This window comes from Polypterus senegalus, chromosome 18 (genome assembly GCF_016835505.1).
Source record: "Polypterus senegalus isolate Bchr_013 chromosome 18, ASM1683550v1, whole genome shotgun sequence".
Lineage (NCBI taxonomy): Eukaryota > Metazoa > Chordata > Cladistia > Polypteriformes > Polypteridae > Polypterus > Polypterus senegalus.
In genome coordinates, this window is record NC_053171.1 from 17534890 (window position 1) to 17561261 (window position 26372).

The window sequence follows — 26372 nt, forward strand, 5'->3', positions numbered from 1 at the left end:
CTTGAAACTGACAAAAGAAATTGGCAGCCATCACTGTTAATTCCATATTTAACAAAAATCAGACTTTGCTTTAGAGATTTGATTCAACAGAATATTTCAGATAATAACACAAGTGAAAATTGGAAGGAACAAAAATGATGGGACCCTTCGCTAGAGAATTTGTTTACCAACCTTTAGAGGCAATCAGTGCAAACAAGTGATTCCTGGAGCTCACCGTGAGTCTTCTGCACCCCTCCACTGGTCAACTGGCCCACTTGTCCTGAACAAACTGGTCCAGCTGGGTCAGGTTTGAAGGGGGCCTTCTCCAGACTGCATGTTTCAGTTCTTTCCATAGATGTACACTGGGATTCAAATCAGGGCTCACAGAAGGCCACACAGGTTATCCGGAGCTCAAAGTGTCCACTGGTTTCTTGGTCACCAGTCTTACCATGGCCTTTTTCCCTGCTGATTTCCTAGAGCTGGCTGCCTAGCCAAACTAAGCAGAGTCAAGACTGCTCCAAACTTCAATCCATTTAAGAATTATGGAGGCCACTATTTTTCCTTTAAGAACTTTCAATGGTGTAGAAATCATTTTATAGCCTTTCCTGGATCGTTGCCTCAACACAGTCCCATCTCTAAGCTCTGCAGTGAATTTTCAAGGTTTGCGTTTTTCTCTCAACTATGGGGTCATCTATAAACAGGTGTGTGACTTTCCGGATCATGTTTCAGTCAATTGAATTGATCACGGGTGGGCTCTAAACAAGATGTAGAAACATCTCCACAATGACCAATAGAATGGAATGCACCCAAGCCAAATTTCAAATGTCATAGGAAAAGGGACTGACTACTTGTGTCAATATGACAGTTCAGATTTTTACTGTTAAAAAAATAAGCAAAAATTCCTAAAACTCTGTTTTTGCTTTGTTACTCTAGGGTATTGGGTGTTGTTTGAGTAAAGGTCTTCAACATAACCAAACGTGAAAAAAGTGAAGGGGTCTAAATACTTTGCGAAGGCCCTCTACCTAATGATGTGGCCTCCAAGCGTATCCTGCATTTGAATCTTGTGATGTGTGGGTCATAGAGTTGCACAAGAGAAAAGGAGGGGAGTCCAGGATTCCAAAAAATTCAGCTTTATTGTTGTGAAGAAAGGAACGATCAAAAGCATTTTCAAATTGGAGCTGTCACCTCAGCACAGACAAACACAGCAAGCAAGCAGTGACGCTGACGTCATCCTGTGTTAGCTCTCTTCCTCAGACTGAAAGAACAGATGGCCTTCACCGGAGAGAAGAAAGAAAGAAGAGCGCAAGGTCAGGTCAGTGGCCGATATTTTAAATGTTCTCCAACTCACACATCGGGAGCTGCTCATTACCACAACTGTTCCACGTTCCCAGTTTAAAAGGGAAGCACAAATACAAGAAGGGAATCGAGGAAGCAAAACAAGGAGAGAATGAACAGAGGTTAAAAAGAGAGGAAGGCAGGAGGTGGAAGAAGCAGGTGCAAGAGTGAGTGAGATGAAGACAGCAGGCTTGAGGGAGAGAAAGCAGGCAGCTGGGAAGTGAGCCCCGAAAAGGAGTGTGTGGAGTCTGTCAAATTTCTCTCTTAAGTGTTTTAGTTACTAAATAGTGCATTAGGAACCTAATCAAGGACTTTGTTAAATGGTGCGACTCAAACCACTTACACCTGAACACCAGCAAAACCAATGAGCTGGTGGTGGATTTTAGGAGGACCAGGCCCCTCATGAACCCCGTGATCATCAGAGGTGACTGTGCAGAGGGTGCAGACCTATAAATACCTGGGAGTGCAGCTGGATGAGAAATTGGACTGGACTGCCAATACTGATGCTCTGTGCAAGAGAGGACAGAGCCGACTATACTTCCTTAGAAGGTTGGCGTCCTTCAACATCTGCAATAAGATGCTGCAGATGTTCTATCAGACGGTTGTGGTGAGCGCCCTCTTCTACGAGGTGGTGTGCTGGGGAGGCAGCATAAAGAAGAGGGACGCCTCACACCTGGACAAACTGGTGAGGAAGGCAGGCTCTATTGTAGGCACGGAGCTGGACAGTTTGACATCTGTGGCAGAGCGACGGGCGCTGAGCAGACTCCTGTCAATCATGGAGAATCCACTGCATCCATTGAACAGGATCATCTCCAGACAGAGGAGCAGCTTCAGCGACAGACTGCTGTCACCGTCCTGCTCCACTGACAGACTGAGGAGACCCCACACTATGAGACTCTTCAATTCCACCCAGCGGGGTAAACGTTAATATTATACAAAGTTATTGTCTGTTATACCTGCATTGTTATCACTCTTTAAATTAATATTCTTTTTTATCAGTATGCTTCTGCTGGAGTATGGGAATTTCCCCTTGTGTTTAATAAAGTATCTGTCTATCTATCTATGTAGGTGTAAATGGACACAAGTAAGATGGAGAACTGCTGGCTCCTTTGTCATTTGCCTCTTATTGCTAATCAGGAGTGTGATAGACGGCCAGGAACCCTGGAGGAAAGACAGACCGGGAGAGTGGCACTATTCTTCCCAGGGCGCCTGGACAGTCCTTGAACCCTGGAGGACTGGGGACGGACCAAGGGTGGTGTATGCCCAGAGTGCTTCCGGGTGCAAGGGCAGCACTTCCGCCACACTGCTGGAAGTTCATCATCAGGCACCTGAAGCACATCCGGGGCATTATAAAAGGGGCTGCCTCACTCCAGTCGGAGAGCCGGAGTCGGGAGGAAGAGGACGGAGCTTGCGAGATAGGAGTGGAGGCGGCCCAAAGGACCAAGGACTGAGAGTAAACTGTAAACAGTTATTGTAAATAGTGTAATAAACATGTGTGTGTTTGGACATTCCGGTGTCATGTCTGTCTGTGGCCGGGCTATCCGTTACAGGAGCCATTAAAAACAGTGAATGCAGCCGTTTAAGACTGAAAGAACCAATTAAGGGTAGGAAACCTTAACAAGCGAGACCACTAAAATGAAGCATCAAAATGTCATTGGAGCAGTAAGTGCCAGGTCAGCAATAATTGAGTTCTCATTAAGAAACCGGGTTGAAACAAAAACCTGCAGCCACTGCGGCCCTCCAGGACTGACGCTGCCCACCCCGGTATAACTGATTGTTTTTTTGTTTTTTTTCATTGCATCTGAAGGAGTAGCTGCTCTGTAATTTCGTTATACGTGGTATAGTATAATGACAATAAAGGCTTCTAAATTCTAAATATTCCTTTGAATTCCAAGCTGTTGATATGCATGCTTACAGTACTTTGATGCTGGGTTTTGGCAAAGCCACGTTTCTTATACTTTACAGGCAGCGCAAGGATGTTTCACTATACGTCATTTTCCACTATGAATGTATCCCTCACATAAGGCAAAGTTCAACTGCAATTTAAAAGTTTGAAAATTATACCTTTAAATGTTTAAATGGAGACAATTGAAACGGGCAAAAGAAAAAAAAAACAAGAAAAACCACAGGCCTAAGCAACAGCATTCAAGTGAGCATTCAAGTATGCTGCGTGCACGAGCAGATTGCATAAACTTAATTATTTCCAGTCTCGGGCAAGTGGCTCCTACCACACACAAAAACAGGGGCTATCATCACAGCAGAACGATCCCGCAAAACATCCAACATCTGGATGCTTTATTTAGCCAGCTTAAACCACCCTAAATGAAGACGTTTGCCTCTCTGAGTCTCATTCCTTGCCCAGTGTTTGAGGGCATGAGCATTTAACAATTTATTTAATTAATTTCCAGTGCTTCAAAAACTTCTGGTGAGACTTCTTGGCAATTAGCCCTTTTGAAGAAATGCTGAAACGCTCTTTAATTTCGCCCACTTTTTCCTCAATTAGATCCAAAACTCAAAACGAGAAAAAAAAAAAAACCTCATTTAATTACGTACCTTAGCACACTAGCGGCAGGACTACAGCTCTTGCCTTACTGTTCCTGGAACCAGGATTTGAATCTTGGCCTGGTCACTCTCAATGCAGACAGTGTGCTGCAGTAGCTAAGGTACTGGACATTAACACCCCGGGTTATCGGCTCAGTCCTCAACTCTGACGCACGACATGACTCATGTAAGAGCCAGGCAAGATTTTCTGGAATCCCGTCCAGGAGAAAAGGGTGGCCCCTGCCAAAACAGGAAGCTGGAATGGAAAGACAGCATTGGACTAGCATCAGGTCTGGGATGAGTATGGGACCCTAACCCAGATGGGAGGACAAAACAAAAAAAAAAAAAGGAGCAATGGGGAAGGAATACGCTAGATGGCAGGATCCCAGGACTGCAGTAACCATGTGGACACCCGCAGGGCATGGGGGGACATGTAATGCCAGGAATCAGCCCTGTTGGGTTCCAAGGGTGCCATCAGGGGGTGCTGCTCCCCGTTTTTCAGGGCTTCTTTTTGACCTGGAAATGCTTCTATTTGGCTATGCCCAGGCACCAGAAGTACTCCCAGTTACAACATAAAAGGAAGCCATCCAACCTCCTTCAGGGAGTTGGGAGGCAGAGGGCAACACTCACAGGAGGGGAGTGGATGGAGAAGAGAAGAGAAAGGAAGAGAAGGAAGGAAGAAAGAATATTATTTGTAATTCTGCTTGCTTGTGCAACCTTGGAGAAACCTTTGCAAGATATGTTTATATTAAAAACCTGTATTTTGAAGCAGTGACTCCATTTGTGTTGGTTGTGTCCAGGGTTTGGGGCTTGGTGGCACCCACAATCTGTCACATCCTGAGCAAGTCACTTATCTTGCCTGAGCTGCAAGTGTACAAAATCTCTGCTTTGATGCTGCTTAACTTTAGAAAGGTGCTATACACAGTAAAATACAGGTTATTTGTTTTTTTGTGGAACAGCCCAATGCCGCAGCGGTTCCACAATCCTGGGTTCAAATTCTGTTCCATGCTGTCCTGATGGAGACAGCATGTTCTTCCCTTGTCTGTGTTGGTTTTTACGCAGGCATTGCAAGTTCCTGACAGTTCTACATTGGCCCAGTGAGGGCCCTATGATGGACCTGTGCCCTGTCCAGGGCTAGTTTCTGCCTTGTGTTCACTGCTGATGGGAAAGGACAATCCTGAACTCATAAACAAGTAAGGAAATGGATAAATGGATGTACATGGGTGGCATGGTGGTACGGTGGTAGCACAACTGTCTCACAATAAGGAGAGCCAGATTCACTTTCTGATTCCTCTCTGCATGGTGTTTGGTGTCTTCACTAGGGCTGGAAGTCATCCATACATCAACCTATTCAACATATTTCACTTCAAGGGTTTACCCCCTAATTGGATACGAGGGGTCAAAGTTACTGCTGTTCAGAAAACGTCCAAAAAAAAAAAAAAAATTAGGATCCATAATAATATTGCATATGGAGTGCCATTTCATACAACGGTGAGGTGGATGATCATAAATATGAGAATAGTTTTGATACTTGATTCTTTACTGGTGGTCAAGCCCTCTAGGAGCTGCTCTTAGAAGGTTCCAAATGACAAATTTCAAACATAAACTTGCGGGGTATTGTTTTAGACAATTTCAAGGTGGTTCACTACAAATGACATTATTTTTGATTGTTTTGACTGACTTTGTGACCCGACATTTACGAGACATATGAGCGCCGACAAAATAGCGCAATTAAAACGCGGCGTCAAAATCGCGCCGACAAAATCGCGAAAATTTCATTAAATATGAATTACTAGTTTAAAGCATATATAATAATGTTTATTTTAGAAGTCAAAATTATGAGACGCGGCATGCCATCAGCACGGCACACAGATAGTCCTTAAGATCACGCCCTGCATATGTCGGAAGAATTGCAGCAAGACGTCTTGATAGTTGAGCGTATTTAGACTTGCTGGCTGGCTGCCTGACTGCTGGTAATTCCGCTTTGTATACGATGCGTTATGCCAACCCTCGACTGAGTTATTTGTTCGCGGTATACTATCAGCACTTATAACAGTTATAACCTAGCACATAATGTGTACATAATGCGGACGTACGCGTCCCACTCTCTTGGCCTCTCTCGCGATTTTGTCGGCGCGCATTTGTCGAAAACCAGTTAGCGGGTTTGTCGGCGCTCATTTGCCGGTGAACCGACTGACTTATGCCTACATTTTTTTTTATTACTCTATATGAGCTAGAAACCACCAGTATTTCATAAGCCAAAGGTCAGACGTGCAAGAGAGCTGGAAAGGATGGCCCCCTCTGTTAGAGAGGGAATGTGAACTTTCCAACTATAAATATTGGTGGTGATGGCTGAGCTAGTAGGGAGTAAGGATAGGCCTTGTCAAACAAATATGATGGACAGAGAGGGGTTTGACAACCCCTCAGCTAAGAAATTAGAGGCAAGATTAGAGCAGTGAAATGATAGGAGTCAGATGAGGATGAATAATGGCTTGTATGATAAGAATTGTAATAAATGTAAGAGATGCCCATGGCTGGATGCTTACTGCAGCTGTAGTGAGTCTGATGTGCGCCACACAATAAATCTTGAATCTGATAGATAGATAGATAGATAGATAGATACTTTATTAATCCCAAGGGGAAATTCACATACTCCAGCAGCAGTATACTGATACAAAGAAACAATATTAAATTAAATAGTAATAAAAATGAAAAGAATTAAAATAAAATTAATGTTCGCATTTACTCCCCCGGGTGGAATTGAAGAGTCGCATAGTGTGGGGGAGGAATGATCTCCTCAGTCTGTCAGTGGAGCAGGACAGTGACAAAAGTCTGTCACTGAAGCTACTCCTCTGCCTGGAGATGATCCTGTTCAGTGGATGCAGTGGATTCTTCATGATTTACAGGAGTTTGCTTAGTGCCCGTCGCTCTGCCACAGATGTTAAACTGTCCAACTTTAATCCTACAATGGAGCCTGCCTTCTTAACAAGTTTGTCCAGGCGTGAGGCGTCTTTCATCTTTATGCTGCCACCCCAGCACACCACCGCGTAGAAGAGGGCACTCGCCACAACCGTCTGGTAGAACATCTGCAGCATCTTACTGCAGATGTTGGAGGATGCCAACCTTCTCAGAAAGTATAGTCTGCTCTGAGCTTTCTTACATAGAGCATCAGTATTGGCAGTCCAGTCCAATTTGTCATCCAATCTGCTGCCTGTCCTGAGACTCTGAGTGCCTTCATTGGGGCTAAGGGTGCCCGTGCCTGCCTGCTTCTACACCCTACACTAAATTTGATTTATATAGCACCTTTCTATAACTATGACCATCTTAAGACATTTTACAAGGACGCTACTTAGCATAACAATTTCCACAAATTTTTATAGTTTGGACCCAAGCAGGTTAAGGGATTAGAATCCAGTTGAATGTGCATTGGCTTCTAATGATAATCCTTCTTGTTGTAAATCAGACCGATCATTTAACACTGACAGACATTATGCTTCCTTCATTGTAGCAAAGTATGCCTGCCTTAGCAATTGTAGTTGTGATGTCTCAGCTGAATCAACAGGCAAGCCTCCAAAATTAAAAAAAAAATAAAATAACAGCAGGGAGTGCTGCTTAGACCACCAAGAATTGATTAACGTGCCACATGAGGCAAACTTTTACTGTCCGACTGAAGTAAATGACCAGTTTAAAAGTGACAACTCTTAAGAATTTACAAAAATTCACTCCAGTCCTGTAGATGGCGCTAAGCACCAAACATAGCGATAAACAACATAGCTTTCAGACTGGTCCTTTTAATAAAATCAGTGATGGGGATTTAACTGGCATCTCGGCTATTTTAGAGGGTGTCGTCACAGGGAACACCACCCCAAGCTGCTTTCCGAGTCAAACAAGTCAGCATTACGAATCTTTTGTCACAATATATAGTGTGTCATTTTTGGTGACTGGACTGCTGATTTTATATAGCTCCTTTTATAGAGATCATTTTGTCACACTGTCCTATAAATCAAGTATTGGTGATTCTATATTGTGAATGACAGTTGTAAAAAGAATTGTTTGTCATAATGTCTCAGTCTTAGGGACCGGACCTGGGATCTTAAGATTTTGCATAATGCCTATCATGTAGAATATTATCAAATAATGTTTGATATGTAAGGTACCATTGTTTCAAAACTTCTATACTAGGAATACTGGCACTAGAATTAATTATTTATCATAGTATATTAAACCATGCAAGCTGAACAAGAAAAACAATCATGTGATTTTACACTGAGCTTTTCACAAAGAGGAGGGTTGCATTGTGATTCACCAAAATCGAGGAAGGTGTGTTGTCAGGCTTTATCGTGGTCAACTGGTGTCTTGCAGTGTGCCGTCATTTTAGGTCAATAATTAGTTAAGGGTCCTGTTCCATGATATGAAAAGAATCAAGCATTGCGTGTGCCATTGTCACCTTTGAATGAGCTGCTGTCATGCACTCCTTGCTGCGGGTGGAGCGAGATTGGACTTTGGACCTGGCAATGATCCATTGAGAAGGCCGAGGTCTAGTATTGATTTCTATATAAGCCCTGATCATGATATGTCACCAATTTTGAGGCTTGATTGTCATTTTTGCCATAGGGACTGGCACCTACTACTTACACTCAGCCTCCATTTCTCCTATTGGCAGTCCTGGCAGTAGCACAGCAATTTTAAGTGTGTGGCGCATCTGTTTTTGAACAGCAGTGCAGGTATTACTGGGGGCAGAGCTCGCTGACTTCACTTCCTGGCATAACGGCACACTGGAAGCCATTTCTTTATGGGGGTCTCCAATCTCCCAAACCCCTTGATCGTGTGTCATTTCCTCACATTATCTGATGCTTCACGGAATACCCCAGATTGTGAATTGAGTGTCTAAGCTTCACAGGGGACACATTATTGAAATTTATAAAAGTAATTTGCTCAACTTATATTTGAATTACCTGCACTGAGTTGGAAGCAGTTCAAGTTGATCTCCTGTAGTACTGTATATAATTCAAAAATTAAATTTGACTTCATCTTCAAATCTGAAAGTACTCTTGTTGGGGGTGCAAAAAGAAATCAAACAAATTTCTAGAGATGCTGGGCATAGAGAAGGTTGGGAACCACTGGCATAAATTATCATTGCTTTATGTTTCTATACCGGGAACACGGGGTACTTCAAATCACGACTTAGTGAGTCAGTAGTAGGGACTGAAGCAGCAGTCCAGAGAGAGTGCAAGGAGCTTGTAGTAACCACCTTTGAGATGATCAAGGCAGCCATTCACAGCAAATATAAGAGCACCAACTGGACTGAGAAAGAGACTAAAGGCATCTCGAGCAGAAACTTAAAATGGAGAAAATCAGTTGAGACAATTTAAACAAGGCAATTTTCAGCATCCGTTAAAGCAGTTAAAACTAAACGATGCCATCAAGTTCTCTCATATGGAAGACAGCATGTCATCATCTTCTGGCAAGTTACACAAAATGGGAAAAAAATCAGGAAAATTCAATCCCTCTACCTCTTTGTTAAAATTCTTAACCATGAATACCCTGATGTAGGCCAGCCATGTGATCTATTTCAGTATAAACCAGAAGTTCAGGCCAGTCTATAATTGATTAAATAGAAACGATGAACAGGACAATATAAAAATGAATAAATATTTAAATAAATGGGTCATTTAAGTTTTACTTAATGTTGTACATAATTACTTCATATGCCTGGCATAACATATTTGAACATCTGCTTCATTTTCAGCTCCGGAAATTGGATGCTTCTTTAGTAGCCTGGCTTCAGAGCCTGCATCTTCATTTCAGCCCACCATAACTCAGCAGAACAAAGAAGGCCTTTGTTACTCTCTAAGACACCAGGCAATCTCATCCAGGTAAAGTGTCTCTCAATCCCAGGGTGCTTTTGTCTTATCGGAGGTCAGAAGATCTTGGCTACATCATGTGTGCCAAGTCAAGTGCTTTTCAGGGTAGAATATCCCTTTCTGTGTCCACTGCATATGGAGCCAAGTTTGTGGACACATACGGTAGAAAAAAGAGAGTTCAGCTATAATCTGGGCATTTTTTTTCTCTTTTTCCATTCCGGCATGTTATGTAAAAACACAAGACATTAAACAGACGCACTTTCAACTTGTAATGTCTAAAACAACTGCTACTTATTTCTTGTAGCTACATTATATATACTGAATTTTTGGCAAAAGCGCATTGGTTTTCAGACTTAAGACTAAGACTTAAAGAAATTTTGTTGGGGAGAATTGCAGATTGGTTGGACAGAGTTGCTGGGTATGTCACGCTACACCCGAAAGATCCCGACTCTTAAGATTATGTAAATGTCTGCGACTAATAATTGCTGGTGTCACACACTCGTGATTAGAGGAACAACCAAAGGGCCTGAATAAATGCAGTTCCACGCCGAACCAGGGGGTGGCGAAGTGCACTAATTCTCTCTCTCTCAATTCCTTGCAGAACATTCTCGGGAAATCCCGCACTATTCTGGGGCAGCCAACAATGTCACTTCCGGTTCCTGATGACATCACTTCTCCTGCGAGCATTTAAAAGCCACCATCTTAAGACAATAGTCAGTTCTGTTTTGGACTCCATTGTGTGAACATGTCTTTGCTTTTGAACAGATTTTGCAGCCGGGAAATATTATACGGATGGCTGCCCCAAACCTTCCCAATGTCTCTGGGTCATTCTTGTTACAGTGGCATAGCCGGCAGGATGGAAGTATCCCAGAAGAAAACGAGATCGGACCTGAATTATGAACAGGTGGGAGAGTACCGGGGGCCGAGTTTCTGGGTGGGGGTTTGTCCTGGACTTCAGAAAGAACTGGTGCAGACTCCGCTCCCTTTGTCTAGTTCCGGGCCACATAGAATGCATAGGGAGAGTATCGACGGGACACACAGAAGTGGGCTGGTCTCTTTGGGGGAAGTGACAGGGACTTATTATGTCTTCTCAGACAAGAGGGCCGTCTTCCCCACTGCCAAGGCCAAGGCCTCAGAGAAAGATGGGGATTCCCCAGACCTGCAGGTGAGGTTTTTGTTGACCTGGAAACTAGATCCCAAGAGATCTACCCGAGAGCAGGTTGATGCTCTTTGAGAAAAGGTGGCGGAGTGGTTAAATTTCTCTGTCTGCTCCACCTTTCAAATAGGTGGCCTGCTTTATATTTTTGAATAATATACCTGAGCATTTCACCCAGCCAGTCTGGGGGGAATTCACTAGTATGGACGAGCTCATCAGGATCTTAGAAACCACCAGGGCAGCCTTACAGTCTGTGAGAGCAGAACGGTCCTTTAGCTGACGCTATGGAGATTACGTCCCTACTAAACTTCCCTCTCGACACAAGCCAGAGTTTGCACCGGAGTCTCCGGAGCCGCGGGCACGCCGTTCACTTGGGGATGAGGCTGGATGCAAGTGGAGAGGGGGAAGTGGATTGTGTGCGCTTTCAAACCCCCTGTCAATGCCTCATACGGGAGTGGTAATTGTTAATGGATTCAGAGTAGAAGCCCTATTTGATTCCGGCAGCAACATCTCTATTGTTGACTGCTGGTACGTACCGCCGCGACAATGGATAAATGTAAAGACCAGTATAACTTCTGTACACGGAGATATCCGATACTATATCCGATGTTTCATCAGCCAGGGAGGACTGGTAAGAAAAATCCCCATAGCGGTCCTCCCGAAATCCCCTTTGCTGTGATTCTAGGGCGGGACTGGTCCGATATTAAAATTGGTGAAGTACTATTCACTCCTGATACTAATTTGGGCCTAGTAACAGACAGGAATAATACGTCACAGGTTGATTCCATGGTGTGTACTCAGCCGGAGGAGAACATTGTGGGAAGCCAAGAGGTGGATGGGGAGGTTCCCGGTCCGTCTCAGACCGTTATGTCAACAGAGTGTGTCTCGATAGATCGCTATGACTCCCCGCCCCTTGAGGTCAGACCAGAACCTCTCTCTGAACTAAGTTTTCAATTTAGACAAACACTGGCCTCATTTAAAAGGGAGAAATGGAATGATGACTCCCTGAAATTTGCAAAGAATGCAGTGATAACAGTCAACGGCCAACGTACCCATAAACCCATGCCACAAAGCCCCCACTTTGTTATTGGTAACGATTTGTTATATCGGGTCAGTGAACATGAGGTGGAGGTACAGAAGTTGTTGCTGATTCCGCAAACCTTCCGACGGCAGGTTTGTGAATTAGCACATGCCCACCTCCTAGGAGGCCACCTGGGCACCAAGAAAACATTAGAGCGTATCAAGCTCCGATTTGATTGGCCGGGAATTAATGAGGAGGTTTGCCGCTTCTGTATCTCTTGTCCAGAGTGTCAACTGCGGCAAATTCCTAGGAGGGACCATACTCCTCTCGTTCCCCTTCCCTTAATTGATGTCCCGTTTGAGAGAAAAGGGGTTGATATCGTGGAACCCTTGGAACCCTCAGCCCGAGGACATAAATATATATTAGTCCTCGTGGATTATGCAACTCGATATCCAGAAGCTGTTCCGTTGCTCGCAACTATTTCCAAAGCCATTGCACGGGAACTGGTAGGGGTCTTTGCACAAGGCGGCATCCTTAAAGAAGTCCTTACGGACCAAGGGACGCTGTTTACCTTGGAGACGTTCAAGAAGACGGCCAAGTTACTTAAAATAAAGCATCTAAAGACCACGGTATATCATCATCAAGCCGATGGTGTAGCTGAGAGATTTAATCAGACTCTCAAACAGTGGTCAGCGGGGACGGAAGGAACTGGGATCAACTCCTCCCCCTCATGATCTTTGTCTACAGGGAAGTCCCTCAAGCCTCAAAGGGGTTCTCATCATTTAAATTATTATACAGATGACAACCCCGGGGTATACTGGACATTTTAAAAGAAGGTTAGGAAGGAGAGGCTCTTCCCTCAACTAATATTTTAGAATATATCGCACAGTTACGCGGCAGATTTGGTAAAATTCGACCGATCCTAAAAAGTCACATGCAGGAGAAGCAAGCAGCACAGACCCACTATTATGAACGTGGCACGACGCTCCGGGAGTTCCAACCGGGGGATCGGGTCATGGTGATGGTTCCCATCTCCCATTCTAAACGACCATACGAGGATAAGGAGAGGAAAGGGCTCGTCGACTATTTGGTGAAACAGCCCAATCGTCGGCCGAGCGAGTGGATATATCATATGAATATGCTGAAACCACAGAAGGAAAGGAATCCCGATCCCTCCTCTGGCCAGCCCGCTCATTCTTTGCTCAAACCAACACCCTTAACTTTGGCTCTAACTTAAACACTCGACAGAGACGAGGACTCGAAGCAGTTATTTTGTCTGTCCCAGAGGTGGTAGATGGAAAACCCAGAAGGACCTCTCTGATTGCCCATGACATTGTGACCGAACCTGGGGTAATACTCCAAGAGCGCCCCTATCGTCTTCCATAGGCAAAGAAGGCTGAAGTGGAACTTGAAATCAAGCGCATGCTGGACCTAGGAGTCATAGAGGAGAGTTATAGTCCTTGGTCCAGTCCAATATCCTTGGTTACTAAGCTTGTTCATCGGAAGGGCTCTCCCCACACCAACTAAACACGCAAATAATCCATGCAAACACTGTGGGATTGTGCAAACTTCACACAGGCAATAACCAGTTATGAAAATCTCACCAGGATGCTTGATCCATGAACGATCAGGTCTAACTAATGTGCCACCACGCTGCCTCCTTCTATGATTTTCACCATTTCAAATCACTATTCTAAATGCCGATATAGCGACAATTCTGTGATGACAGCTCCACAAGTACATCTTTCAGTACTTATAAACTGTTACTAACCCTCGGCTATTGTTTCTCTTTTTGGTATACTCATGTGGCCCTTGGTGCCACTGCTATGCTGCCAGGTTGGTCTTCTGCCTATGGAAAAGTCATCTCAGATAAAGGAGCACTGGAATCATCCGGTAGAAGGGTCCCTTCATCAGATTGGCCGGCCCAGCACTGACTCACTTGTAAATTGGCCAATAGGGTGGAGGTGGCTTGTTGGCCGAGGTCTCCAGGACTCTAACCGTGTCTGGCTTGTCTCAGACTCTTTTTCACAATCTGGCTGTTTTTTTACATTTAGCTGATGGACAGATATTGCTTTTCTTATGTTCAGAGTTTCTACTCTTTTTGATGTATTTGAACAAATCTGTGTCCTCACATGTGCTACTTCTGTATTTAAATGAGTGGTATAATCTGTTCTTGCATTCTGCCTTGCAGTTTGTCCTGTTGTATTGTATTCCTGAGGTGGCCATGATAGACTGGCCGTCTAGCTCTGTGAAGAGGATTACTTCTGTTCCGTTTTGTGTCTTGTATTTACCCCATTTTTGGCACCCATCCCATGGTCCAACCTACCTGGGGGTTGGGGGGAGCACCCTCTCTCTTAATTGCCTTTGTGTTTTTAGGGAGAAACAGTTGGGGGGCATTGTTCCTGAGACAACAGTTGCAAATATTCCTAAGACATTTAAGGTCCATGGCACTGTTGTCAACCTCCCTGAATACAACCACAAAAGGACAATCGACCTCAAAATGGGCAGAAGGATAGTGAGAATGGTAGATAAACAGCTAAGGACAACTTCTAAAGGAATGTAAGCTCAGCTTCAAAGTCAATGTCCATCAGTGTCTGATCACACCATCTGTCGCTTTTGGAGATGGCTGTGGGCTTAATGCAAGAAGGAGAACTCCACTGTTGAAAGAAAGACCTACAACTTTATGTTGGATGATTGCAAGCTAAGTACCTTAACCTGTCCTTCAATAGCTGCTACTAGAAGGCCGATGCACAACGACAACAGCATTTTTTTCCCCCCAGAGTTTCAATGACCTGCTTCATCCAGGAAGGGGGACTGACTTCCTATAAATACGCTTCCAAAATGCTCCTTTATTCTGTTCCCAGCATTTTTTAAGCATTACCATTGATGTCTATGGGACAAGCGTTTCGCTGAAAACACAACTGCTGCATTCAGGAGTTTTCTAAACCATTGGTCACTAAAATGCTTTGGTGTGGATAGTGTCTTTAAAAATAATGGCAAATAACTTTCCAAGCGATTTCAGAGCATTCTGGCCTAGCGCTAAAATGCTAGAAAAATGATTGGTTGTGAAGAGTTCTTACGAGGAAAAAAGACGGTGTGACGTCTTACACTTTGAAAGAACACCTCAGTAGGATTAAGAAGATGACGACTTTAAACAAACTCTCTGACGTGAAGCTCGCTCTATGAACTTTGGTTTCAGTCATTCTGGTTGTATGTCTTCTTTGGTTTAAACTTCTAGTGCTTAATTTTCCCATTTTTTCTTCAAATAAACATAACTTTAGATAGTAATAAAATGTGTATTTTCTCATTGATGCTGCCTTTTGTTTACTGTGACATTAATAATCACCAAGGGGTCGGGTTGGATGAGGGATTGAGATGCTTATCCAGTATCCAAGCCCTGGTCATAAGAGGTCAGTGCAAGACATAGCGAGAGCTGTGGCACATCTAAGATCTAATATGAGGTACTGAGACACTAATTCAGGTCCTTCAGGTCTAGTGATGTAATGGGTGGATTCTCGTTAACGTTCGGTCATTTCAGGAGTCTGGTCCAGCATGGAGCCTGCCTTCTGCTAAGGATTCCAGAGGTAAGTGTTGTGAAACATTGAAAGAGTGTTTGGCCAACACTCGTGGGCAGTAAGAAGCGGACGGTCCAGCTGAGCAATTTAGAGGAGTTGGAGTGACCAGAAATGTAGACGACTCACTGCGCAAGTCCGCAGGAAGCAGCGGGAGTCAAGGAGGCTGGCGAGAGAGAGCCCCAGTGTGAGCACCCTGGTCACGGTCCGACGGATGAGCTGTACGGAGCCAGGGGACGGAAGACGACCGGACAGAAGTAAGGTCAGCTGCACCTGCTAATAGGGTGACTCCCGTGTTGCATGGGAGAAGGAAGGGAGCCGCCAGCAAAATGGAGAAGGCACCCGGTTGTTATAAAGGACAGCATCCAGCCTATTGCTTTTAAAATTGTTTCATAGGATTATTGATTGATTTTAACCTCCACCTTTATTTCATTGTTTGTATGGATTATTTATTTATGGAGTTTTGAAGCACTGCATTTTGGATGTGTTTTTAATAAAAGCACTTGCACACTTTACACCATCCCCTTTCTCCCAAGTGTGATTTGTCCTCATTGCACAGCTCATCCGGTTACATTACCGATGGTGTTGGGTTCAAGAGGCTCCCAAAATAGGACGCGGGAGCATGGAGCAGGACCCGCACCGCCACATGCCAAGCCAGATTGAACCATCCCAAAGAGTGACAGTACAATGACTTTTCCATTCCGAGCACTGGCAGGTTACGTGATTCACTCAGGGTTACTCATTCAGTTAGAGATGCCAGCCTTATGTTATCAGTTTTATCTGCCAGGCATCTCGGCTGCCTATGCCCTTTATTAAACTGCCAAGCAGAGCATTTGATTATTGAAACATAACATTTGATGTGACATTTGCTTGCCTTTTACTTTTAATAAAACACACATTAGTAATTCTGTGAATGCATTACTGCACACATGCCCAGCTAATGGCAACTTGGAGCCGTAATACAATAGTCCATTTATCAAACCAGTCAATGAGAGAAGTGGCAAATGTGCCACACTCAGCTAGGCAGTTAGGAAAGAATACCCTCATGGGACAAACCTCATACCTACCTCAGCATGGCCGCCCGACGTCAGAGTCTTGTTGCAGCGCTCGCACTTCAGACAGAACCGGTGCCAGTCCTTCCCCAGAGAAGTAACCTTCTCAGCTGGAAAAGAGAAATGAAAAGTATTTAGTCACTAATTGGACATTGCCTTGAAAATTGCTCATCAGTGCTTTACATAAAGGTGGCCATTTTGGGTCCCTTTTGGTCTGTTGAATTAGTTAAGAAAGGTACCGTAGACGTGCCCTCCTGTTCAAATGGTTGTCCCAGAACCATCTAAATTCTTTATTTCAAATAAAGTGGATCAAGATATAAAGCTTACATGCTCTCCTACACTCAGTTCTCAAAGAAAAGTAAAACAAGACGTTAATCAGGCTTAGGTGATCACTTGTTCCCCATATTCTGACAAGACATATCCACCTGCTCAGATGGTTACCCCAACATCTTCATGATTCTTTTTATTTAAACCACAAAGTGGCACAAGACAGGTGGATCTTAATGGTCTCTTGGCCACATCACTTCTACTGCCCTATGCTTCCCAAGAGTAAGCAAAACAGACCCCCAGGCTTTGGTGATCAGTCTCATCTCCCTGTAATGGGGTTCTCTTTGTCAGGCATCCCTGTTGGCTACTCGGCATGTGAACTTGGATCCTTGCTGTATGTGGAGAACAAAGAACAACCATCTTATCTAATCGAGATGAAGAACGATACCATCAGCTGTCACTTTGACTAGTTGGGCTCCAGACTGGGTAGATGACTTCCTAAATTTGGCCAAGACATGTTCTTCCGCTTAAGAGGACTGCTCCAACCCATTCCCATTTCCTACTCTTCTTCTTCTGTAGCTTTTCTCATTTTTTATATGGGGTTGCCATTTTCAACTAACGTATATACTCACGTATAAGTTGGGTCTTGAAACCTGAAAAAAAAAAATCGATCCTAATATCAGACCACAACTTATACACCCATTCAATTACCAATTAATTCATTTAAAACCAGCTTCATATTTTCTTCAGATGGAAGGCTCCATCGTAGATAAGAGATGCTCTTACGATAAAGGTGTATGAGGATGTGAGATACAAAAAACACAAATCAGTGCAAACGTTGCTTCAGAATAGTTTGGGTATTACCGTGTGGTCACGCAGGCACAGTACATTAAAAAAAAGGCTGTGTGCTCCGTGGTTACTCTCTCAGGTGGGCGTTAGCATATCGTAATCTCTTGGACCAATAGCGTGAGTTTTCCGCATTTGACTTATATTACCGACACTACAAAATACTGGAAATCATATGGTAAAATCAAGCCCTGACTTATACGAGGGAGAACTTACATGCAAGTATATTTAGGCACTTTTCCACTGCATAGTACGGCACAGCACGGTTCAGTACAGCTCACCTTGGTTCGGCTCAGTTCGGCTCAGTTTGCGTTTCGACTGCAGTTCAGTACTGCTTTAGAGTGGGCGGGATTATTCATGTGTCGTTATAGTTGCGCCGCCTCTACTGCCGTGACACCGTGGAACTTTTACAACAACGACAACACTTTAGCTCGACGACGCGCAAGGGTAAGCATCTAAAAAAAGCACATCACTAGCTAACTTTTATCACTGTTGCAAAGCATAAAATGAACTTAACTGCCAGTGTAACATTAAAATGCTGATTCTGTATATTACAGATCTTCCACATTTTGCAAAAAAGTCGCCGCAACAGACCATCTGTTTGGACATTTAACCGTGCTTCAGAGTGGTGGGATGTGATTGTTCCCAGTTTTACAAACACTCAGTGGCTGGAGAACTTTCGAATGTCTGAAGAAACATTCATCCACTTATTCAACAAACTGCGTCCAGCGATGGAGAGACGCGACACAAACTTCCGCGTGTGTGTACCTTTAAAGAAAAGAATAGCCAGTGACGCAGTAATGACGATTTTCTCCGGCCAATCAGTGACCAGCAGAGTTTACACGTCACGTTTTGGTAACTGTTCGGCGCTTGGAACCTCGGCTGAGGTGGTACTAAAAAAAGGACCAGGTACCAGGTACTGTTCCCAGTGGAAAACCCCCCAAAAGTGAGCTGAACTGAACCGTGTCGTGCCGTACTATGCAGTGGAAAAGCGCCATATGGTAGACATCAACCACACTCTGTGATCCTTTTCTTTCTCCTTTGGATCTTAACTTATTAAATCCATCAACGTTTGCCCCTTCTTTACCTTCCCTCAACATCCAATCTCATCACCCTCTTGCCTACATAATTGTCGTCTCTTGTCATAGGATGGCCATGCCATCGCAGCCTTTTCTCTTGGCTCTTCATCCGAGATTTCCACTACTTTTGCCATTTTCCTTATTCCTTATTATTCCTAATTTTTCATATTATCCATTTTTATCACTCCACATATCCAACAACATCCTCATCTCACCTACTTCTGCCTTTTTCTCTTGGGTCTTCTTCAGGGGCCATGTTTCAGCTCCATAGATCATCGCTGGTCTTAAAGAGTTGTCCCTTTATCATAACAGTTCTTCTCTTATCACCTAACACACCAGTCAGTTGTTTCCAATTGTTCCAAACTGCCCGAACTCTATGGTGTACCTCACTATCTAATCCACCATCTGCTTTCACATAGGAACCAAGGCATTTACTGTTATTAACCTCCCTGACAGCAAATGGAAGCTCTCCTTTAGACCACACACAGTATATTCCATCTTCTGTCTACAGATCTTGAATCACATATTCTCCACAGCTTCTTATCGTAAGTCAAGCTTTTATTGCCGCTCATCTCCGTTGGAGGCAATTAGAACTATATCATCAGCAAAGAGCATGGCTCACGGTGTTTGTTCCATGACCTCACTACTGATGACATCCATTATAAGATCATAAATGTGAGGACTTAAGGATGATACCAGTTGGAGTCCAAACTTCACAGGGAAGCATTCTGTAGATCCAACACTTTTCTTGACTTTGGCCTTAGCATTGCAATACGTGTTTCTCTCTAGCCTTACTTCTCAAGGGGACCCTTTTCCCTCACAAACCTCCTGATGTGGCACCCTGTCATAGGCCTTTCTCAGATCTATAAATGCTATATGCTGTTCTTTGTCCTGCATATCTCCATTACTTCCCTTAAAGCGAATATAGCCTCAATGGTTCCTCTTCCGGACAAAACTTCCCATTGTCCTCAACTTATATAAAAGTTTAGAATAAGCCACTTTCTTATGTTCAGGTGGCCACTCACATCCACTGTGTAAGCTGAACATAGACAAGACCACACAGCTCCCCACCCTTACCCATACCCTTTTTCTACCATATCCTCCTCTGGTCGGGTCATAATGGCAAGACAGTCTATCATGCTAATGTGCAGTATTTGAATTACAACAGATAAATACGGGCAGACAGGACATCATGCATAGGTGGTTACTTCTTCCCAGCTCCATGGTCTTTTGCACACAAGTGAGAGAACGACAGTCCGCCATATTCTGGTGAGCACGCTTTTTAGTCCTGTTGAATTCCATTTAGAAAGGTGTGAGAAACAAATCAATCTCATAAACGCACACAAGGTCAGTTAGGAAGATGCCATTTTACTTTACAGGCCTGTCGTTTGGTGTGTGATGAAATCTCACACAGACAGGGGGACAACATGATCGCACCACACAGCCCGCAACCGAGTTTGGGATTCAAACCTTGGACGTGATTTCTCTGAGTAGGCAGTACTAATCACAGCAAAACAGTGCTCCCTAGATTTAATTTTTTTTTTCATTTTTGGCCAGAGGAGAGGCCTAGAAGAATCTGACTCCCTTCGAAATGCTGGAGTCTTATTTGTACCCGTACTTCATTTTGGATGGAGTTTCGACACGGTGATCTGCTCCTACAAGCCACAGACTATTTTTGTTGGATTTCACGTGTGTCAGATTTGTTGATTATTTGCCACTACAATTTAAAGGGTGACCCAGCTGGCACCCCAACACTGCGTACAGTCATCCTGTGTTCGTTCCACCCATCTGCAATATCAACCACATTCAAATCACGATTTCCAATAATTATCAATAAGGTGTTTTTGGTGGAGTTTTTATGTTTTTATTTCCCCCCTTCTTCTCATTTTGAGGTCCTTCTGGTATCAGGACAGTGACACTTATACAACATCTCACTACTGTGACAGCCACCTTTAAATCCCTTCTTTATACGAAGCAAAATAAGCATGTGTTTCTTATACTCTGCAGTTAAAAAATGGTTCCACTCGAGATTCGGGCTATGTCCACACTATACAAATGCCATTTTTAAACAAAAACAATCTTCATCCACACTAAAACAACCGAAAAGCATGTGATGTAGCCGTCTACCTACACTGGGCATGCACAAATCAGCACAAGCAGGAAGAGGTACTGCGCTCCTTGAAGAGATGGTTACGCCATCGGTCACCGGATTTGTCACAAAACTGTAGCGACGGGTAAATTATTGGTCTTCTGCACATGTATGGTACAGGTAATCAACACAACAAGTGCCATAGAAAGTGACTGCTCTGTGTCTGCCATTTTGGAATATTGCTTTTTTTTTCCATGAAGGTGGACCAATCAGGAAATGAGATGTAAAGAGTAGGATGCAATTAGGGAAGGAACACATAATAAGCACAAACCAATCAGAGCACAAACACAAAAATATTCTGTTAAAAGTTGCTTTCTCTAAACTAACCAATGTGAACATAAATGTGGATGTTCAGGTAAGCATGAGCAACATGGGCGATAGACGGACAGATTAGGAGTTGCATGGTATATCGGGACTGGAAAAGTACTGAAAACACACTGATTACAAAATGGTGTGATTACCAGCATTTTGGGATTTCTGGTACTGGAAGTAAACATCAGGTTTGTTCTCAATCCCTTACCACCCTTTCCCTCGACACTTGTTGAGAAACATTCGTTTTATAGACTTCATGAAACGAAACTACAGTACATGATTCAGCGTGAACAGAACTTCATCGAGACCCCTCCTTATAACTTCGACTTGATCGGGACTTCACGGGGGACTTGTCCTTATTACTTCCATGTGATTGATACTTCACAGGGTATCTCTCCTTATTGATTCAATGTGATTGAGACTTCATGGCTATCAAGAAGGAAACGGTGCATAAGAAGAGATCAATTATGCGGGAGGCTAGAGTAAGACAAGAGGTTTGGAGTTATCCATTATTTGCTTAGGTACCAGTATGAATGTCTGAAAGCTCGTATTAAGACCAAAAGCAAAATTTTGGTGTTGATCCAACACTAGTAATAGCTTACTCAAAATATTTCATATGTTCAAAAATGTAATCATGTCCTCCACATTTGTAAATTCCACACAAGGCCATATTTTTCTATCTAATATCCATTTTTACAGATAGATTGGTACTGTCACGCGCATGCGCATGGGAAACAGCTTATTTAGGTGATGGTAATTCTCCACCGAGACAGCAGATGGCGCTGTGTGATAACGATCTCTCTTCTCCCCCTTCTGCCGGAAGGAAGACTGATACCGATCTATCCCTGACCTCATTTCCGGGCTCCATCCACCTGGACCCGCCACTTCCTCCCAGAATGCCAGAAATCAGGGGGAGCCACCATCTTGGGAAGTCTACATGTGATGGAACTCGGGGCATTAGGATTAGCATTTTCCTTTGTATTCAATTGCCCTGATTATACAAGGTTGGCCGCAAGGTGCCCCTAATCTTTGACATTGTTCGGCTTCTTCTTTACAATATGTGTTGATTTTGTTCATTTTCTTTGCATCGTGAAAGTCATTGGGCCAAATATTAGGATCATCATCATCAGTTTGGCCGCACGAAGTGGCAGACTTTGTGCGGTTGACAGTTCTTGTCGGTAATTGGCTGTTTTTACAGCCTGGTAAACTACCAATAGACCAGTGTTTCCCAACCTCGGTCCTGGGGGCACACTGTGGCTGCAGGTTTTTAATTGGACTCCTAGGCTAATTAAATGGACTGTTATTTCCGAAGTTCTATGTTTTGGGAACAATATAGAAATTAGAAAACTAGTTTGGTAAAAATAAATAAATAAAAAATATTAAAATGTACCAAACAGTTATATGGAATGATGTTTTTTTAAACAATATTTTCAATCTACTTTTCCAGGTGTTTAATTGTTTAATTAATCCATTGTTTACTAATTAGTGGGTCTGATGCTGAAGTAGTTGCAGCCTTTGATCATTCCGTGTTGTTTGCCTGGGTGTCTGCTCAGCTCATTTTTAATTGTCATTAATAAGATACAACGACGGGGAAAAAACTGCACAGAGAAAGGGCAAAATAGAATGAAATTAACAAAAGAGAGTTAAGCATTTAAATCTCTAGCAAAGGCAGACATAGTTCTAAATGTCTTATAAATGTAAAAAATCATACTGCTATGCTTTTCTAATGTAGAATAAGAGAAGAGAAAAAAAATTCCAGCTAATTAAATGAGCTCAGTGTTATTAAGTGTTGGCACTGATCATGAATCTGGTTGGACCAAAAACCTGCAGCCACAGTGGGTCCCCAGAACCGAGGTTGGGAAACACTGCAATAGACCAACCCAGTGCCGGGAGGGGAACTGGCTGAACCAATTAGTGCTATACGGTAGCAGCGAGATCGAATTCAGCAGGCCAGACACACCTATGATCACAGATATCTCTATATATAATCTTCATTTGGATCTTGATCTTTGTTTGTCCACGAATGAATTAGAAGAAGAAGCACTAGATGGCAGTAGAGAGACAGCTAAAACATAGGCATTGCATTAAGAATCTCCTCCAGGCTTATACTACTGAAGACTGTTGTACTCCAGTCACACCTCAAAACACAGACATTCAAACTAAACAAATTGTTGTGCTTGAAATTAACTAAAGAGATCTTCATTTAGATCTTGATCTTTGTCCACGAATTCCACGCATGCGTAGACCACCTTCCAGTTTAGTACGTTGTTGTTACTCACGGATGTCAACAATGTGCCGCAATAACGAAAGGGGTGGTGGACAGTGTTACGCTGGCTAGCTGCTGAGGCCTGGTTAGAGAATGAGATTGATAGAGATGAAGATAAAAGGTACGTGCCTACGTAACATATAAAATCGCATATTAATCAGACCACTAGGACAGCATTTTTTCACTTAAGAAACATAGCAAAAGTTAGACCTCTTATATCATTGAAAGATGCTGAAAAATTAATTCACACATTTGTTTTCAGTCGACTAGATTACTGTAACGCACTCCTCTCAGGACTACCCAAGAAAGACATAAATCATTTGCAACGAGTGCAGAATGCAGCTGCTAGAATCCTAACTAGGAAAAGAAAATCCGAACACATTTCTCCAGTTTTGATGTCACTACACTGGTTACCTGTGTCATTCAGGACTGACTTTAAAATTCTGATTATGGTTTATAAAGCCTTAAATAATCTCGCTCCATCTTATATATCGGAATGTCTGACACCTTATATTCCAAATCGTAACCTCAGATCCTCAAATGAGTGTCTCCTTAGAATTCCAAAAGCTAAACTTAAAAGAAGTGGTGAGGCGGGCGGCCTTCTGCTGTTATGCACCTAAAATCTGGAATAGCCTGCCGATAGGAATTCGCCAGGCTGATACAGTAGAGCATTTTAAAACACTGCTGAAAACACATTACTTTAACATGACCTTCTCCTAACTTCACTTTAACTTAATCCTGATACTCTGTATGTTCAGTACATCATAATAACTATTCATGGTGGCTCTAAAATCCATACTGACCCCTACTCTCTATTCTGTTTCTTTCTCCGGTTTCTTTATGGTGGCGGCCTGCGCCACCACCACCTACTCAAAGCATCATGATGCACCAACATTGATGGACTGAAAGCCAGAAGTCTACGTGACCATCATCATCAGGTCCTTCCATGAAAACCCTAAATACAAAGAGGACTGTTTGACTTATGTTAGGTAAATTGCCCAGAGGGGACTGGGTGGTCTCGTGGTCTGAAATCCGTACAGATTTTATTTTTTTTCTCCAGCATTTAGAGTTTTTTTTTTGTTTTTTCTGTCCACCCTGGCCATCGGACCTTACTCTTATTCGATGTTAATTAATGTTGACTTATGTTTATTTTTTATTGTGTCTTCTATTTTTCTATTCATTTTGTAAAGCACTTTGAGCTACATTTTTTTTGTATGAAAATGTGCTATATAAATAAATGTTGATTGATTGATTGAAATGTTGATGATATACATGAAAGAAAGACAGTCGATAAAATGAATGACAGCGTAACGGCACGTTCCGGAAATTCTTATTGTTACGTTGTAGCCGGCGAGTGCTGCGTCTCACAGTTGTACCGTGCCTTGTTCACATGTCAGTGAAGTGATCCCTATTTATGCTTTAAAGAGCCTGGATACCTATGTGTCCCCCTTTTATAACCATTGCTCCGTGTATATTGCCTCACTCTTTGAATTGCCACAAAGCAACCTGTGAGATTGGAGAAAGGTCGAGAAGACATCGTGAGAGAAAACGATAGCGTCGTGAAAACGAGACGGACTGTGAACGGACAGAAGCAGAAATGCTCCCACACCACCACATAATTACTATTCGGACAGTGATTCCGAGTAGGCCGTTCCTATCGAATCAATGTCCAAGGGTTTTCTTTTGTAATTTTAGTTCCCTTATAAAAAATCGTAACGCTGTGCGACGAAGGGCCCAGTTCACGACTGGCGTTTAAACAGGGAGCCCTTCACAGACAACTTGAACACGCGCAACGTAGTTGGGCACACATGGCTAGTGTTCAAATAATTACAAACCAATCAGAAGGCAATTAGACTCTGTGTTTTCACCCATTCACGTTGCAATGCCGAGCCACCGTTTTCAGAAGTATACGGCTCTGGAGAGAGTTTTCAAAAGTCAAAATTTTCAGAGGTTAAAAATAATAGGGTACAATAGACAAAAGGCGAAAATGGAGACTAATGTCTGCATTTCTAAATAAAAACGTAGTAGTGTGGATATAGCCTCAGAGACCCAGAATGAACCAGAGTGGCAGAAACTTGGGAAACTTCTGCCATCTGGCCATTGTTAACAAAACGAGTGCATTCATTGATAACATTCTTCCAAGGAGATAAAGCGGAGGCACACAGCTGAAGGTCGGTGCGAACTGAACTCGATCCACTTCTCCTGTCAAACCCCCTTCATGCTTCACAATAAAGAGTGGCGTTTTTATTTAGGCACACTGAAGACCACCGTGCATATTTCTAACTTTAGCTCTACTAAATCTCAAGGGTTAAGTGACAATGGATCGGCCCCAGCTGCGCTTCAGATTGTATCATTCACTTCAGGAAGCACCTTTCTCCTCTCTGAGCGCTCTCAACAAGCGTATTGTGCCGTGCACTTCCTCTGCATCATCTGGAGACATTTCAAGGAACACCCTTAAACTAAACTGACCGCTTCCGGGTATTTTTTACCAACTTCCAAACTAGACAGACATCGTTAAAGGAACTTTTCCTATCTCTCAATCTTTTTTTGTTTGACAATACAATATAATATAATGCAGTCTTAAATAGATCTGGAGCCCAGGCTGGATTTGGGAATTGCATATTTAGAAAATTCAATATATAAAAATTTGCCCTCACTTATTTTTGCAGAGCTGTCAGGACCTCCACATTGTTTGGGACAAGGACCCAATTTCTTCTTGAGTTACATCTCTATTGTTTAGAATTACTAATCAAACAATTCAAACACGATTAAAGTGCACACTGTAGGCATTTCAGGCACATCATGTAGAAATGACAACACTTTTTATGCATGGCCAACCCATTTCCGGGCACCATAATGTTTGGGACAACTGAATTGACAATTGTCTCAGTCGAATTCAAAGCTTTTTGTTTCCTGTATTTATGGTGTATCTT

The 26372-nt window shown here is 43.1% G+C and overlaps 1 protein-coding gene across 1 annotated transcript in view; it reads right to left on the reverse strand.

Annotated features, from left to right (window-relative positions):
* Positions 1–26372, reverse strand: part of crip2 (cysteine-rich protein 2) — a 136672-nt gene that overhangs the window by 53997 nt on the left and 56303 nt on the right. The window contains exon 2 of the mRNA XM_039741852.1: positions 16536–16630. Within this exon, the coding sequence (XP_039597786.1) occupies positions 16536–16630 (95 nt within the window). The remainder of the gene's footprint in view (positions 1–16535; positions 16631–26372) is intronic.